The 17,815-nt window shown below is 40.4% G+C and overlaps 1 protein-coding gene across 4 annotated transcripts; it reads left to right on the plus strand.

Moving 5' to 3' along the window:
* The first annotated feature begins 3,208 nt into the window (after positions 1–3,208).
* LOC119917946 (proline-rich protein 5-like) lies at positions 3,209–17,815 on the plus strand. 4 transcript variants are annotated; one of them, XM_038738392.1, is made up of 10 exons: positions 3,209–3,495; positions 5,269–5,358; positions 8,195–8,389; positions 9,125–9,205; positions 10,288–10,394; positions 12,030–12,121; positions 12,203–12,343; positions 15,847–15,991; positions 16,158–16,466; positions 16,848–17,815. In XM_038738392.1, exons 2-10 carry the CDS (start codon positions 5,333–5,335, stop codon positions 17,198–17,200), a joined length of 1,449 nt encoding a protein of 482 aa, XP_038594320.1. In that variant the 5' UTR covers positions 3,209–3,495; positions 5,269–5,332; the 3' UTR covers positions 17,201–17,815. The 4 variants fall into 4 exon arrangements, with proteins under 4 accessions (XP_038594320.1, XP_038594322.1, XP_038594323.1 ...); XM_038738394.1 differs by having other exon boundaries at positions 3,210–3,495; positions 8,204–8,389; XM_038738391.1 differs by lacking the exons at positions 3,209–3,495; positions 5,269–5,358 and adding an exon at positions 6,656–6,821 and having other exon boundaries at positions 8,204–8,389.

The following is a 17,815-nucleotide window of genomic DNA, read 5'->3' on the forward strand; positions in this document are numbered from 1 at the left end:
CCTTGTTTGTTTGCACAGCCCAGATTTACATGGCACCGAGTTTTAAATGGCGCACCAGTTTGTCTGTGTTGAGAGTGTGTGTGCATTTGATTGTGTACATGAGTATTTCAGTAAATTTTTGGTAAAAGTGCATGCCCACCTTTGCTTTATGTGCTTTTCCTGTCCACATGTGGTCGCGACCGTGTGTGTTCATGTCCCCTGTGTGTGTGTGTGTGTTTGTTTGTGTCAGCCTAATGTGAGTTTGTGTGTGTTTTTAAATAGACTGAGGTCCAGTCCAGCAACCAATAGGTCGCCAATTTAGGAACACTTTGTCCTGCCACTGCCATTGAGCAACGCACTAAACCTCTACCTGCTCCATCAGTAGAGAATTTATTAGTCAGAGAATCAGGTACTTGAACAACTTCAATATTTGAGATGAAATGGAGAATTCAGGTGTAGTAACATCCAATATTTTCAGTTGTGTGTAATGTCATGAAAAAGACATGGCATTTCACTTGTAAAACATTATAAAACTAGGAACCAGGAAGTGGAAGCCCCTCACCACGTGAAATCTTCTGAAGCTGAAGTATTTAGAGAGTGAGAGGTGTATGCGTAGGAGAGGAAATGAAAAGCAAAACCAGGGAGACTGAGAACAACTCATCCTCATATGAGCTTACAGGTTTCACACTTAATAAGGAACTATTGCAACTTTTTTAGAATGACCTCAAACGCCCACGTTGGATTATCTAACAATATTACACTGAAAAAAAGCTTTTCTCTTCAGGAAATAAACAGAATGAATGCCATATTATCATGTAAGAGCTTGCACATTCTTACAGCATGTTTTGTGGTTTTTGAACCTACAGAGTTTCCTTGTTGAAATCAACTTCAAAGTGTGCTGTAGTGCAAATTGCCAGCCATAAACTATATAGGAAAGAGGTTGTGAAAGAGAAACAGAAAAGCAGTGTTGCTGCCTCTATACTGTGGAAATCAGAATTCAAGTGTCTTTTACACTTTCGGACCTAACCTTTCAACCTTGTGCTCTTAAAATTATAGCTAGGAATGGACTATATCCAAAGAGTACAATTCCAACAATTAATAAAAGGCATAATATTAAAGTATCTCACCACAAAATTGGTTTCAAAAAACTATCATTGAATAAATTACAAATTAAATGACACATGTTCAAGATGATGGTGTGTTCAGTTTACAGAGGGAATTCCAAGTTTGTCCTGTATGCCCTGAATATTTGTGTGTATGTGCACAGGCAGAGACATTAGTTACACTCTGCTTATATAATGTTCTGTGATTAGTGAACTCTGGGCGAGTTGTATTTTTCCAGGTGCGTGTGTGTGTGTGTGTGTGTGTGTGTGTGTGTGTGTGTGGTTGTTTTATAGTCCTGACAACTTTTACGATACAATCTGGCCTTGACCAGTAGACTTTGTTATTATAAACCTGATCCTTATTAAATTGGGAGGGACAGTGTAGTGTGTGTGGACATGTTTTACTCATGTTATGGAGATATAAATCTGTTTACACGATCACATTGTGGAGAGCCGCCTTTCTTTTGGGAACAAAACACAAGTCCCCATAACGTAAATCATTACATTTTAGGGTGAAGACATTTTAAGTTTAGTGTTAGGTTTAGGTTAAGGTTAGTGTAAGGGTTAGGCAAGTAGTAGTTTGGGGTCAGGGTATCTCTAAAGGAAATCAATAAATATCTGTCATGTCTCTGAAGTGATATAAACACACACACACAGCAGCTACACAGGCTTCTGTGTGTGTGTGTGTGTGTGTGTGTGTGTGTGTGTGAGATGCAGTAACAGAGGAGTACAGTTGCATATTTATGCGGTCTCTGCAGACAGAGTGCAATTTGTCTGATGGAACACAGTTGGCTCTGTGGTTAATACTGGGATCTGTACATTAGATACTGTTTGCAGTAAATGCAAATTGGCTCTTAAGTGAGAAAACACACACAAACACACACAGAAGCCTGTGTAGCTGCTGAGTGGCCTTTTCTGTCAGCAGTAAAGGCACTCAGTGTAATGACCAGTGTATTGAGTGGGCTGCTGTTGTATGGGTTTGGCTATGAATTGTTTCACTATGAATTAAACATGATGGGAGTCAAATCTGCTGACAACAGAGACGCCCAATGTTTTCAACCTGCTGACAAAGCTGCCTCCAATCTGCACTAAAAAGTCATGTTGAGGCAGGAGACACATTCTTTCTTTCTTTCTTTCTTTTAAGCAAGTTTTGGCTTCAAGTGAAATGTATCGACAACTGTCAGACGGATTGCCATGAAATTTGTTGCAGACATCCATGTCCTCTTCAACATAAACTGTAATCATTTTGGTGAACCCTTTGTTTCAGTCAGTAGCAATGACTTAAGTGGTTATGGTAAAGTTCTGGTGGAAAGTATATCAGTACAACAGCAGTGTTAATGACAACAGATTTTTATTTGAATTGAATAAATATATTTAAAAGCAGCCTATCTGTATCTCTAACATCCATCTGTTAATGTGAGCACCTGAGTCTACACACATACAGGCTGGGAATATTTTAGCCATAATCTAAGCCTCACTCCTTTTTATTGATTTGATCGTAGCCACAAATCTAGCTGGATGTTATGATAGTGAATGTTTTCATTTTCTTTGTATACATTCCCAGTGCAGTAACAGACAGTTTCACTCACTATAATTATTGGCTATTTACTTTTGTCATTTACCCACAGAAGCGGTAGGCTATGTATTTTTCCCACACATCACCCTCCAAAAACACCCTGCCAAAACCTACTGCTACCCCAGGCAAAGTTTTCCAGATCTGCCACTGAAAGTAGCATAAAATGGAAATATTACCTTCCCTGTCTCTCTCTACTGTACTGTCAAAATAAAGCTAAATGCCAAAAAACCCATCAAGTAGGCTACCTCAATATTGTACCTAGTTGCATTTAGTCCACTTGCATTAGACATAATGTTCATAGTAGATAGAATATTCATAGCAGTAGTAGAATAACACATGGATAAAAAAAAAAAATTCTCTCTTTATTCTTTGCTTTTTAAATATCTGTTCAACTGTTATGTGTAGCCTATTATCATATAGCCTACACTCCCCACACACTAAACCACAAACACTTTCCATAGCTTACTATCTCACCCATCGACTCCAGCGCACAAACGTACGCACCCCCCCCCTCATTTTGTCTCTCTCTCTCTTACACATACAGCTTCATGCTTCTCACTTCCTCCCTCTCTCGCGCACGGAGAGTTGCGGAGAGCCGTGGAAACCGCGCTGACAGCTCGCAGCTCACGCGGGGTCAAGTCCCCATATCTTTTCAGGAGAATGTTCTCAGCCCTCGCGCGCTCTGTCATTTGAGCTGAAGAGCTGTGACGGTGGACTACTTTGCCACCGCGTAGACCTCCAGCCTTCACGGATTTACAGGAGTTATTTTTGGCTTTCTTGCTGGATTTTAACATAGAAGACACTTGCTATTAACAGGACAGGAAGGCTTCTGAAAAAGTGAGTATGCTGAATGAAAATCGATCAACTCAGTAACTTGAGAAAAGCAAATGTCCTCATAAGTTTTCTACTGATAGAAGAATCAATAGCAAAATATTATTGCCTAAAATAACTTACTTACATATGTAACATACCATAGGCCTACGCCAGGATTTCTGTGCGCTTTAAAATTGAAAGTGTTGTATTGCACATTAGTTGCCCTCAGGTAGACATGAGGTAGCCTCGAGAACTGCTGTAAATAGACACCAATGATTTGTACAGCAGGACGTCCAACTTGTGGTTTGGTTTTCTGTCACAGTCTTGTAGAGCAGAAAACCTGCTACAAGACAGAGCAAACAGTTTCTTTAGCACTTGTCTGGTGCAATGTGGTAATTTCCCTGTTGCGCTTCCAGTCTGCAGAATGGTGTGTGTGCGTGTGTGTGTGTGTGTCTTTGTGTGTGTTGTGTTTTCCAGTTGAAGCCGATTATGGGTGTTCATTTTCAGCAGTGTAGTTTATGATATCTACTTACAATGTAAACTGTCTGAGAGAGAGGTGGGGGGAGGAGGAGGCTCGCTGGTTTCATTCGCTGGACCTCTCATGAAAATCTGTCCATAGTCTGATGGAGAAACACTCTGAAGCTCCCATAAGCACAATCCACATATCTAAAGTTTAAAAGCCCTTAAGCAAGGCATTAAAGCGCACTGAAGTGTGGCATAAGAAAGACTTGGTCAGAGACAGACACCAGGATCAAGGCCACAGACATCCACCTAGACAAACGTATTTCATTAACTTTAAAAAAGTCCTGGTTCTTATAGAAGGTTAAAATCAGTTTCATGTTGTGAGGTCAAGTAAATTTATGTCAAGTACATCGGTCAACGCAAGTGTGCTTCACAGATAAATTACTAGATAATAAAAATAAAATAAATATATATTGAAGGATAGACTAGGTAATCCATTTAACTTTGGCTGCCAAGCAACAGCAGGTCATGGTTTATATTGGTAGCAACACATATAATTTCCAGGAAGTAAAGCCTGTACCTCTGGAGAGTCATTAGCCAAGCAGACAACCACATTACAGTTTATTTATCTAAACAGACAGTGATTACCCTGATCATGACCACACCAGGGCCCTCATACCTAAACACCACGTACAATGCATTTGACAGTAAAACTGATTCAATAAAGTTAAGCTTTGAGCTATATAACTTTACATGCATGCTTTGCAACCAAAAGTCTAAAAACCATCACTGTAACTGTAAAGTAATTCACTGACACTTTTATTTTATTAAATGTCATTACAAAGCTGTGGAGCACAGAAAATAAAGATCAGAAGTGTTGTTTTGGTTAAGGCAGGGATATAGGTCATGAGGAAGCCTCAGCTTTATCCTGTACTAAAACCTGCCTGATATATTTGTCCTTCTATCTGTGTGTGTGTGTGTGAGTAGGGGTATTTGAGTTCGTGGTAGGATCAGATGTCCTTCTCAACCACTTTTCTGTAATTTGATTAGAGTACTATGTCTTGTTAGCAGTACACTGTCATAGAGGATAAAGAAACCAGGAAATATTCACCTTTAAGAAGCTATAATCAGAAAATTTTGACTTTTTTATTCTTAGAAAATTACTTAAACCAATTAATGGATTATCAAAACAGTTGCCGATTAATTTAATAGTTGACAACGAACTACGTGATTAATCATTTCAGCTCTAGACTGTGTTGCTTTCAGCCTGGTGACAATTTTGTTTGAAGTCGGATGATGTTCTCTACCAGTGATTCTGCTTGTTTCCTTTCTCAGATGCTGATTCACTTGGGGTGGTTGCAGGGCAGTCAGTAGGTCGCAGCGGTCTGTCAGGGCTAGCATGGAACGAGATGGGTCGTTTAGGAGGTAAGGGCACGCACGCACATACACACACACTTCAGCAAGCCCCTCTTATTCACTATGCAGAGTTCACTGCAGCTCTATTACTTTTTCTCTTCCTTTTTCCCTCTTTGTCCCTATCCTTTGGGACACACAAATGTAGATAAAAGTGAAGAACACACGCGTATACCCACACACATTCCTGAATGACCTCATTCATTCTTTCATTCATACAAACATCCCCCCTTATCCTCCTTTGTTTAGTAATTAGACCACAGCATTTTGTCTCTCAACTCCTTCCTGTTGTTTCAGAGCCAAAAACAAAAAAAGTATCTATCTTCTGGGCTACATCAGCGTCCCTTTAATTTACATAAATAAAGCCATATATCACTTTTTCCATCAGCAGAGGGATCGTCCCTAGACACGGTTTGCAACTCAGGGTTTACTCTGTATCTTCTGCTTCTGTTTCCATTATTTAGGAGAAAACTTTTGACTGAAGTGTCTGTAGATTCAGTAGCACAAGGTACAACACTGCACCTTTTCTGAGAGAATTTTGGAAACTCATCCTCACTTTGACACAAAAAGCGTGTGTGTGTGAGAGAGAGAGTTTCCTTGTGAGTGTGTGTGTGTCTGAGCCCAGGGCTCCTGTTTCTCACACTGACCTATTTATGTGGCGCTGAACTAAGATCCAGGTTGACAGAAGGACCTACAACACACACATGCACGCACACACCTTCTCTCCTCTTCCCTGCCATATTCTTTTACATGGCTTTGATTTTCCCTCGCCACTTTCTATCTTCCTCTTAGCCACTTCTTCTTCTCTTTCTTCTGCTCTTTGTGTGTAAATTAATTTAAATTCAATTCAGTTTAATTCCGTCCATGTGAACAATGTTCATTGGGCATTAAAAATGTATTGAAACAAAGAGGGAAAGTAAATAATTCCACAGCAGATGACAGTAAAAAGCAAATATCAGCAAATCAGCGTGATAAACATATATTGAACAGTGATTAGCAAATTGGGCTAACATCTGATAATAAATCAAACACAACTTCAATCTGTCCTTGGCCCCACACAGACAGACAGACCGACAGAGAGAAGGAGGAATTAAAATGTGTGTCACCTTTAAATCCTTCCCCTCCCCCTTGGCACCTCTTGAACCTCAAAGAGTTCCTTTGTTCGCCTGGCACAAAAGCTCACAGGGTCACATGGTCACCGACTGGCACAGTGGGAAAGTGAGAGAGAGAGAGAGGAGGGTAATGAAGAATAGAAACAAGTCAGAATTAGAGGGAGAATGGAAAGGGAGAGAAATGAAACAAGAAATAATTATTAAAAAATGGGCATGTGAAAGACTGGGATAGAGACCCATGAGGACAGAGACACCCTTTCTCCTCTAGGAAATTCATCCTTTCTTACATCCACCTGTTGCTCTGTCCAGAGTGACACACACACTCATGGAGTGGGGATATGTGGTACCTTTTCAGTTACTAGAGTAAGTACATACTGTGCAGGTATGTCTGTGTGTGGAGGGAGATATGTTGTATTACAGAAATAGCTGGTTTGGTTGTTTGAATTTTTGTGAAAGTATTTCATTCTTTGGACAGTCGAGACAATGCAACAGTAATAATAAGAGAGATAAAGAGATATAAAGATATTGCAGTTTGCATATTTATACTTGCCTGCATGTATACAGTATATAACATAAATACACATATACAATAACACTGCACTTTTGTACTTTGCTCCTCTTCTTTACTTTTAGGACACTGACTAATCCACTAATCTTAACCATCACTACTACATTCCTAAACCAAACCCACATCCTAAAAAGTAAAACTAAAAACCAACAATTCTAACCTTTCCAGCTTGTCTTGGGGCGGCAGTAGCTCAGTCCGTAAGCATTAGTCTGGGAACCGGAGGGTCGATGGTCCAAATCTAGCTCGGACCAGAGTTGTGGAGTGCGGACTGGTAGCTGGAGAGGCGCCAGTTCACCTCCTGGGCACTGCTGAAGGTGGCCTTGAGCAAGCACCTGAACCCCTAACTGCTCCGGGTGCCGCACAGAGTGGCAGCCCCCTCACTCTGACATCTCTCCGTGTGTTGCTATGGGTTGTGTTTGTGCGTGTGTCTCGGACCTGTGTGTTTAATACTAAAAATAATAACAGAGTGAAAACATTGAATTTCCCCTTGCGGGATTAATAAAGTATATCTTCTTCTTCAAGGTGAGAGGACAGGCCAAAATATCCTCATTTTCCCCTTCCCAAATACAGTATATCCTTACTTCCAACGTCTAAACCTTGATAGACACATAAGAGCATGCGTGAGCACACACTGACTTTACTCTACTCCCGATCGCTCTTCCTATTTGTCTCTACTTGTCTACTGTATGTTTCCAAAGCGGTATAATAATATATCAGCCTGTGTAAACATTAACAGATAGTTAATAAAAAGTAATCACTCATCAGTAAATGCTAAGGATGTAAGCCCTTAAAATCAGAAAGAGTTACAGTTGTGTTTGTGCACAACACCTCACAGTTGTACCTTTTCTCTTCAGATTTTCTGCTGATTTTGAGTTTCAGCAGGTGTTGTTTTGTATTTTATCTGTTCAGTGTGGTGCCTTGATTATTAACATACCATAGACCACAGACATCAAGATAACACATCCTGCAATAGAACATTTTTGAGTGAGATTCAGTTTCTCAAACCATGTCCACTGTACTTTCATCAACAACAACATATAGCTTTTGAGGTGAAAACAAACTACTTTTATTGTCTTTGGATGACTCTGATGCTCTATGTACTTTCTTTGCATTTCCACTAGCATATGTGGAAAGTGGACTATTATGATTTCTCTATTTCTGTCTTTTGGATTTCAAGGAGTCTTCACAGCAAGCTGAGATTGGGCAGCAGCTCGTCCTCCAGTCTGACTGACCTCTCACAGGCAAAAACCCCTGGAGGAGGGGGGGGGGATAAGGGAGGAACAACTGGAGGATTGGCAGAGGAGTGCAGCAAGGACAGAGGGACCCAGCATAGGAGGGCCGGGGCCAACGCCACCTGGAACAGGTTAGAGTGTGAGAGATTGATGTGTATATTCTTAATCAGTCTGAAGTGTGAGTTTACTTTTCATATATGACTGAATGTGAAAATGTGAGTGTGAGTCCCTTCTTACTTTGGCAGTTGAACAAACACCACAAGCAGAAAGCTCTGTTGGTGCCATTATTCATGTTATGAATACGAACCTTTACGCGCAAACACACATGCATGCACATAAGCATCAGCTCTCTCTGTCTCTCTTCCCTCGGGGTCCATCACAATTTCTTTTCATCTCCGTCCATCCCTCACCCCTCTTTTCATCTTATTCTGCCTCACAGATGCTTTTATTTTGTGTTTCTTTTTCTCTGCTGTATTTGGAGTACCAGCAGACTCCCTGAGGTGTAGCATCTGTATGTGTTTGCATTCATGTATGTATGGGTGTTTGTATGTGAGCCTTGAGCCTGCTTGGGGGTTTGCTGTTAACCCTAAGTAAGGATCAGGATTAAACATTTTTTATGATTTTTATTTTTTATGACCCAAATCATTAACAGCAAATGCTCAAGCTGATCAACCTTGACAGCCGGTGATACTTTAGTAAAAATAATATATGGAACATTAGATCTGAGACCTTCTCCATTGCTTTTTGTTTGTGACTGATATGACACATATGATCACCAGTATATCTCAAGTTTGAAGGAATGAGAATCTTTTATATTATAGCTTTGTGAATATGTGTCTGCTAAACACACACTGGTTTCTTCTTAGCATCCACAACGCAGTAATATCAGTTTTCCAGAAGAAGGATCTGGGGGAAAACGAACTCTACACTCTGAATGAAGGTGTCAGGTTAGCAGTCTCTTTATCCGTCTGTCTCTTAGTGTTTTAATTTGTCTGTTTTTCTCTCTCTCTTACTGACTTTCATACAAGCATGCTGAATGTTGAGCTTGAGCTGGTTTGTATTTTAGGAACAGACTAAATTATAGTGCTTTCTTCTGTAATTTCCCACCTTCCCTTGCTTTAGCGTGCCGGCAGAGACACTCACATACACATAATGGCAGCTTCAGAATGCTAAAGTTAGTCTTTACTAAAACATTAACACATGCCCAGCAACTGCTATTGTTGCTGCTTCACTCTCAGTAGCATAATGGGTAATGTTTTTCGCTCCTGCTGTTCTTGGCTGTGTACTGTCTGCTGAATCAGAAATACCTTAAAGTTGTTTAAAAGGGGAAATGACTGGTCGAGGTCTCAGAGGGGTCACTGCTGTGTTTAATACGGTGTAGTTGAGAGCAGTTTTGACAGGGTTGTCAAAACCGACTCCATGTATTGTAAATATTACACTGCACACACATACAATACTTTACATGCACACACACTGTATACAGTATACACATACATGCACACACATTATTTGTTGCAACAGTGATGGTTGATCTTCCCGGAATAGACTCAAGCTGTCAAGTAATCTAAAATTAAACATAAAAGCATCACATTACATTGCAGAAACACAGCAGTGGTCATGACCATTTATGTATTTAGGCCAACAAGCTTTGTAAAATCAAAGATTTTTATGTGTCCAGACATACACTGTTTGCCCAGTAATAATTTGTGTCCCACAGAGATTAAAGGTCACATTTTCTCTTCCTGTAATAACAGCAAGCAAGCTGTCAGACTAATCTGTACCTGTGTTTATCAGGTTTAACAGTTCGTCAGTGGAAAATCCTGTTATTGAACTGTTCAGATGTTGCTGTAGCCTTTGATTTCAGTGTGAAACATCTTTTCTCATTTCCTGAGTCTGTTGCTGGTTTAACACTGCAGCGCTCCAGTGCGTGAGAACTAATTGGTTTTGGTTCATGTTTAGGAGGTATTACTGATGGGGTGTGGTATGTCTGTGTCCGCATATACTCATATGCACTCATGTTTTTTTGCAGGCAGCTGCTGAAGACGGAACTGGGCTCCTTCTTCACCGAGTACCTTCAGAACCAGCTGCTCACTAAAGGCATGGTCATACTCAGAGACAAGATCCGCTTCTATGAAGGTACACACAAACACACACAAATAAATGTTAACACAACATACTTTATGCATACACATTCAGGGAAAGGAGGAGGAGCAGACTGTATAATTTGCGCACAATGACAACGTTATGCTAATGTTTAGCAGGTATAATGTTTACCATCATGGTTTGGTGTGTCAGCATGCCAGTGTTTGCTAATTAGCACTAAACACAGCTGATTCCAAAATGTTGGACAAAGTGAACTTTTGACCTCATAATGGAGCTAGATGAAAAGTCAGGTGATCTCCAAAGTTTTTTACAATTCATTCACCCAAAAGGGACATGGATGCCTGTAAACATTTCATGGCGATCCTTCCGTTAATTGTTGAGATATTTAAATCTAGACCAAAGTGATGGTCTAGCTGACAGATAGGCTGACATTACTTTTTCTAGAGCGGCAGAGCTAGCCTAGCTAAAGTCGTTTTATTTATTTAGCCTAAATCACAAATTTGCCTCAGCTTTACAATCTATACAGCATACAACATCCCCTGTCCTTCAACCCTCGATTGAGATAAGGCAAAACCCTAACAAAACAACCTCTTAATGGGGAAAAAATGGAAGAAACCATAGGAAGAGCAACACAGGATCAATTAGACAAACATTAAATAAAATTAAGTATAAATAGGTTGTAACAAGTACGGGTTGTGGTTTGGATATAAATACATATTAACAAGATGGAAGAAAATGTAAGTTGTTAAAAAACAAGTTAAATAATTTGCCATCTCACATAGAAGTAATTTGATTAACCTTTAAGAATGCATTAATAAGAATTATTCTAATTAATAAAAAAATCCTATTTGAGAGAAAGGAGGTGGAAAATTCCTAGGTAAAACAACTTGACAGAAGCGACACTAAAACTATTAAGAGCCTTCATTTGTTTGCTCTGCTTCACATGGTTATCTAACAGTGCCTCCTGGCTTTGGTGAGGAATGTTCTCAGTGCCAGTGAGTCATTCCAATGAAACACAAATGTAAATGTTTTTTTTATCTTAGTCTGGAAAAGAAATAATTGACTAAAATGTCAGATGCTAAGTTAACCCTTGAACTATTAGTTTGAACTGTGAGAACATGCCTCCCCACCATCACTCTTTGTGAAGGACATTTCTTTGCAGTACACACCTGCACACACACAGGCATGCAAGTCAGAGTGAAAGAAAATCTAATTTGTATCTGAAATGCTACTAAATCTGTCTCTAATACTGTACTTCATAAAAACACAGGAAACACAAGATGCCAGCTCACATGGGACAAACATTTGGCCAAATATGGCCTGTAATTTGCATCAGATTTTTTATTTACAAATCACAGTCTCTGTCATGTTCAAAATTACAGACGTGTAAGATTTGCATCAAATTCAGAACACCAACAACCTCGGCCGTAATAGATAGATACTTTATAATTTGCGTGTCACAGCAGCAGTACACAAACGAACTACACGGCACAAATAACAAATCATATGAAGTTCTCAGATAACAAGTTTCTAAAGTTGTAGTAGTAAACATTGTAGCACATTAACTCTTGTTGACTGCATGTGCAGCACAGTCTTCGTCACTGTAACTTCTTTGACTTTGGGGTTCACTCCTGATTGGTTGTTTGTCTTTCTGCTTGTGTGTTATAGGTCAGAAGTTGCTGGACTCCTTGGCCGACACATGGGACTTCTTCTTCTGTGATGTTCTGTCCATGCTGCTGGCCATCTTCTATCCTGTACAGGTACGCACACGCTCACATGCTAATATTCTCCTTATAAAACTGTGTGTTGACACGTGTGTGTGTGTGTGTATGTGTCCTCAGGGAAAGGAGCCGTCGGTGCGTCAGTTGGCTCTGCTGCACTTCAGGAACATCATCACCCTCAACCTGAAACTGGACGAGGCTCTGTCTCGACCCCGAGCCAGAGTTCCTCCTTCTATAATACAGATGCTGCTAATACTACAGGTACGCACATACATAATACCTTTATCTTTTCCTTTCTTTTTCACCCTTTTTGTCTTACTATGTCTCATGCTGTCTCTCTCACGTGGCTTGCACAGACAAACATCCATGGCTGATGTAGGGTGAGGGGAGAGGGTAAATAACAACAGATGGGGAAAGAGGAGCAAAGGGTGCAGAGAGCTGTAGAGGGTTTTTTTTCTTGCAAAGGGATCTCACAGGAAGTAATCTCAGTGTGAAAAAGCAGCACAATAATCTTCCCATGACCACTCAGTGCCTTCTGAGCCCTGGGTCTGAATGAGACTAATGAGAATTTTAGACCTCATTAGCAAAAACATCATTTTGTATGTATATGTATTGTGAATTAAAATGTATTTATTTATTGTCTTGATGTTCGTAAACATTTAAAAACAGTAGGCAGCTGATATCGCCCCAAAGTAAGAAGCCTGACCTTTAGAGTTCAAAGTGTTATACCTTTAAACATTTATGTTTTTTATTTTTAGCTGAACCAGATTTATTTGGTTAGTTAGTTATTTATCCAGTGTGCAGTGACTTGTGGCTGCACATAGTTAATTGTCCATTATGTTCACGGCCTGTGGGAACAGGAAAAGAGCTGTTTACTTATCATTTGACTATGGTCTTTCTCTACTTTTCATGCAGACAACACATACCGGATTTTCAAGTTATGAGGCTGCCCATTTCACAAAAACACCAGTTTTATTTATCTCCTGCATTCATTGTTCACATCCATATTGTAGTACTTGACGATACATTTATAATTTTACCTCTCCTCTTGAGTGCATCAAGGCAGTGTTTTCCAACCGGGAACAACAGGCTGCAAAGGGCAGAAAGAAATGAAAATAAAGGAACAACATTGTCCATGGATTTTTCTTATTGCATATATAGGATTATTCACAAATATGCAGGTGTAGTTAAACCTTGGAGAAATTAGATTCTTCGAACAAATGTCATGTAATATCTAAACATTTAACTAAACATCTTCTTCCAGCTTTGAAAGCAAAGACTAAACTTTTTACAAGAACTTCTAAGCCACTGACTAATGTAAGAAAGGATTTCAATGTTCCGTGAAGAACCTGTTTTGTTTTGTGACTTTTGTTGATTAACCTTTCAGGGACTATGTAGCGTGACTTTTTTTTTAGTTAGCATTAGTTAGCAATCTTTGGCTAAGTTAAGAGTGGCAGTCTCTACTGTGCATTGAGGACTGGAGGCACCTATCAAAGATGCTTTTGACTCACCAGCTAACAGTAAAACTGTTCTAATCTTTCACCTAATCTTCCACCTTTTATACCTTTCATATTGTTAAGTTAGACATTTATGGGTCAGAGGTAAGATGTGAGTCAGGGAGTGAATACGAGTGGATTAAATGTGCTCTCAAGTGTCCGGGAGTATGAACTATGAGTCTGTGAGGCTGCTTCTCTGTGGGTTACTTTGGACATCATTGTAGTGACTCACTGCCCCAAACCTGCTGCTTCCCTACGCAGACAGAGGGACAGCAAGACAGCAAGAGAGAGGAAAGTATGGAGAACAAAACTGACACAAGAAAAGGAAACAGGATATGTACAGCTGCAGAGTAATTTCAATAGGTCTGTTTTTGTTCGCCCACAAGGAAGATCAAATCTACACAAAGCAGAGAAAGAGGAACAGAAAAATAGGTAAAGACGAAGATATAGAAAGCAGACAGGAAATCAGGGCAGCTAAGACAAGAGGTTGAAGTTGTTTCATCTGTTAGTAATTTCCCTTTCATTTTGTGACGCCAGTTCACCGAAGTCTGGTCTATTTATGTGGTTTGTTTCTGTGCTGTGGTTTTTATGCATGAACTCAATGATTCAGAGTACCGAAATTGATTGATCTCTCTCTTGTTATTTGAAGCCTTTGGAGTGAGGTCTTGGTCCATATGTGTCACAACCCTCAGCGTGAACATTTTGTCATCGAAATTGCTGAAGCGACAAACCAAATCCAACTTTAAAAAGGGAGAAAAATTGTTTTATGTTTTTAAATGGTCTAAAGTCACGCAGAGCATTACGCCACTGTACTAGAACCGAATATGCCATCAGGAAATGGCAGCTTTCACTTGACAGAAAAAAAAAAGAACCTTTCAAACAGAAAAGTTCTTGTTTATTATTTTTCATGAGTTCATAAAACAGTGCCTTATTGATTATGAGGGTAATTTGTTTGCCACTGATCTACTTAAACACACACTAACATCAAGTGTGCAGTGGGTTTGAGCCTCACTGCAGAGATGAAAGCTGTAATGCCTGTGTTCCCTGGCGACAGTGCAGAAATAATTACATGGGCCCCATGAAACAAGAAGAACCAATAAACAGGGCAATGAGGGCTCTACAAATGCAGAGAGGGTAAAGCGGGATGTGTGCAAACTTGCAAGCTTCCTTTTACGGGCAGAAATGTCCACTTTATTCCCATTAAAGAAATTGGTTGTGATAGTGCTCAGATAGCGGATGCAACAGTGTCCTGAGATTTCTCTTACTCGTGTTCTGAATTGACACCAAACCGAGCCCATTCTCACGCCTTTAAAGCTGCTTCAACCCCCAGACCCCAGAATAATCCTGATCCATGTCTGCTGGATGTGTAAATAAGTAACTGTCAGATCAACTTTATAAGGTGATAATGTGTCAGCTGTGTGTGCAGTTTGTTGCACAATGAATGCAGGTTTAAGACTTGACCAAGACCCAAAACTATAGTTTTGCTTAATTTAGCTGACTTCCTCTGTTTCCACTGGGTACTGCCAATCTTCTCGCAACAAATGAAACAAATAGACAGAGAAACCCAGTCAAGCTCTGTTTAGTCTGAGGATGTGCATCATTTTCAGATAAACGCACACTTCTGATGTAACGTCATCTTTCTAACTTAATACGCAAAACTGGACAGCCACTCGTGTTAGCTGTTACAAGGCAACAACTTATTTTGCTTGCCGTAAAGTTTATTCCAACAATGCCAATTCAAAGTTTACATTCTTTGCAGTGGTTTACATTAATCAATTTACATCCAGTGTTCACTTTCCTCACAGAAATCCCATCTACATTAAACCAGGTGCATGGGTTTGTTTTGTGTGTTGCTCTCTGTCTAAAATGAGCAATGCTGTTGATGTTTTTCTTATCTCAGTATGTTTATACGTGTTTATACGTGTTTATACAGGTCTTAAGATTGGGACCAAATTCACTCAACACTCTCAGCTGTTTAAGTCATGTTGTCTTCTGGCCGGGGGTACAAAAGCATTCTGTCTCTTATTGGCAGCTGTCGCCCCATTATGTTTTAAATAATCTTGAAATTCAGCAAACTTTTCAGATACCTTTGAGTTAGTGGCTAAGGGTTTGATAAAATCACAGAAAGCCAAATTGAACTCTTACTTTTCCCCCCTTCCCGGAAATGTGTTTATGGCTTTTAAAGTTTCCATTACCACAGGCCAACAAGCAGCAATTACTGGCTAACGTGATCTAGTGTTTGTGTGTGTGTTTGTGTGTCTGATGCAGGGAGTCCATGAATCCAAAGGTGTAACAGATGACTACCTTCGTCTGGAGTCTCTCATCCAGAAGGTGGTCTCTCCCTACCTCGGGACTCATGGGCTATATTCCAGAGATGGCTCTTCCAATTTGCACTACTCCTCCTGCCTATTAGGTGTGTGAGTGTGTATGTGTGCAAAGATAATGTACAATGGATGTGCTTTTAAAGGATAAAAGTGCCATGATCCTTTAAGTGTGTATGTGTTCTTTGTACTCTGTGTTTTCATGCATGTTTTTAATTATAAAGTAATCAAAATTCTAAAACAGTCTTCTCTCTCCAGAAAAGCGCTTGCATCGCTCCTGGCCCGCCAAACCAGGCAACTCCCCCGTCGCCAAGAACCCAGTGGTACGCTCTAAGAGCTACAATATTCCCATGCTGACCCCTGTGGTGGAGTATGACGTTGATGCCTCCACAGGAGGTGGCGCGGGCATCAGGCGACACTCAGTGTCTGAGATGACTTCCTGCTTAGAAGAGAGCAGCAGCTCTGTGGCTGAAACCACGACCACTGCTATCAACAACACCAGCGACACCAGCACATCCAGCCTCGCTGACCACTCTCCAGCTTCCACAGCCTCTGCTGAACTTTCAGGTACGGCCACACTGTTGGAAAAAAACACAACAAATCTTTAACAATGGCAAATTCCAAGATTGCAATTCTTGCTATTCTTTCTGGAGGTATCAATCTTCCAGAGTATGTTATGTGTTTTGGTGCTGAATCCCTGACCTTTAAATCACACTCTTTTGCATCTTAAAAACTGTTTTTTGTATCTTTAAGCATCTGAAAAAATTGGACATTTAGTGTGAAAGAAGTCACATTTAAATGTATTAAATACTGACAGTAAATGTTACTGTAGCCTACTCTCTACAGGAAAGACTAAAAACAGGCAGCTAATCAATAAGGGACCCAGAGAGTTGTGATCATATTTAATCATTCATTCCTTTAACTATAAAACTGCTTTCCTCTGGACAGACACTGTGACCTCCAGTCAGGACCTCCGGCCCAGAGACGCTGACAGTCCCACAGGTCCCCTCGCTCTCCAGCCGCAGCATCACTCCCCCTCCATCTTCCCAGATCCTTCCCCAGGTGAGGACATACACTGCATAGGTTCGCTGGTGTCAGACTCGCCAGCGTCCTCCAGAGTGCTGGCTCATGACACAAGCTCCGGTCCCAGTCCTTCATCCAGTTCGGAGATCATGATGGACAACATCCTGGAGTCTTTGGACTCGGAGCCGGAGCACAACGGCATCTTTCTGGACTTCTCACGACACTGTTCTGACGGGTCGACGCGCAGCTTAGACAGCAACAGGCAGAGTGTGGCGTGACACACACACACATTTGAGGACACACACTCTGATGCAGGGACATGTGCGAACAATGCTGAGCCACGACATTCCTCACACCCTGTGGCACCTCCTGCAGTTTTATTGAGACTCTAGATTGTTCAGGGATTCTTTCAAACTGAATTATTTTTTTATAAGATATGGTCACCCATCCCTAGAAACAAGTCTAACCTCATACTGACTGGTAAAAACATCAATATGCATATGCCCCCACTTGGAAACATCAGAGCAGGCCACTCTGAGAAACTATACTCACATGAATCAGTATAGACAAGTGGTTGTGTCACAGGTTTTGCTCTTTCAGAGATGATTTTTTCCCCCCTGTTTTCTCTTATATATGAAAACTCGGGGGGAAAAAAACATAGAGCCAGTGATGATAACTCCATCCCAGAGGCAGGTGCGCATGCTGAAAAATGAAAATGTTTTACCATTGTCGAATATCTCTCCAAGAGCAGAGCTATTGAATAGCTTTAGCTGTCAAATTCAAACTTTTTTAAACTTTTCAAATGTGTAATCTCCATTTTGACCAGTGATGCTTGTTTATTGTTGGTTGAACTTATTGTATTGATTGATGATTAAAATGTTAATTTGAATGAA

Source organism: Micropterus salmoides, unplaced genomic scaffold (genome assembly GCF_014851395.1).
Source record: "Micropterus salmoides isolate LMB-PRFRI ecotype aquatic unplaced genomic scaffold, ASM1485139v1 Ms_hic_scaffold_23, whole genome shotgun sequence".
NCBI classification, from domain to species: domain Eukaryota; kingdom Metazoa; phylum Chordata; class Actinopteri; order Centrarchiformes; family Centrarchidae; genus Micropterus; species Micropterus salmoides.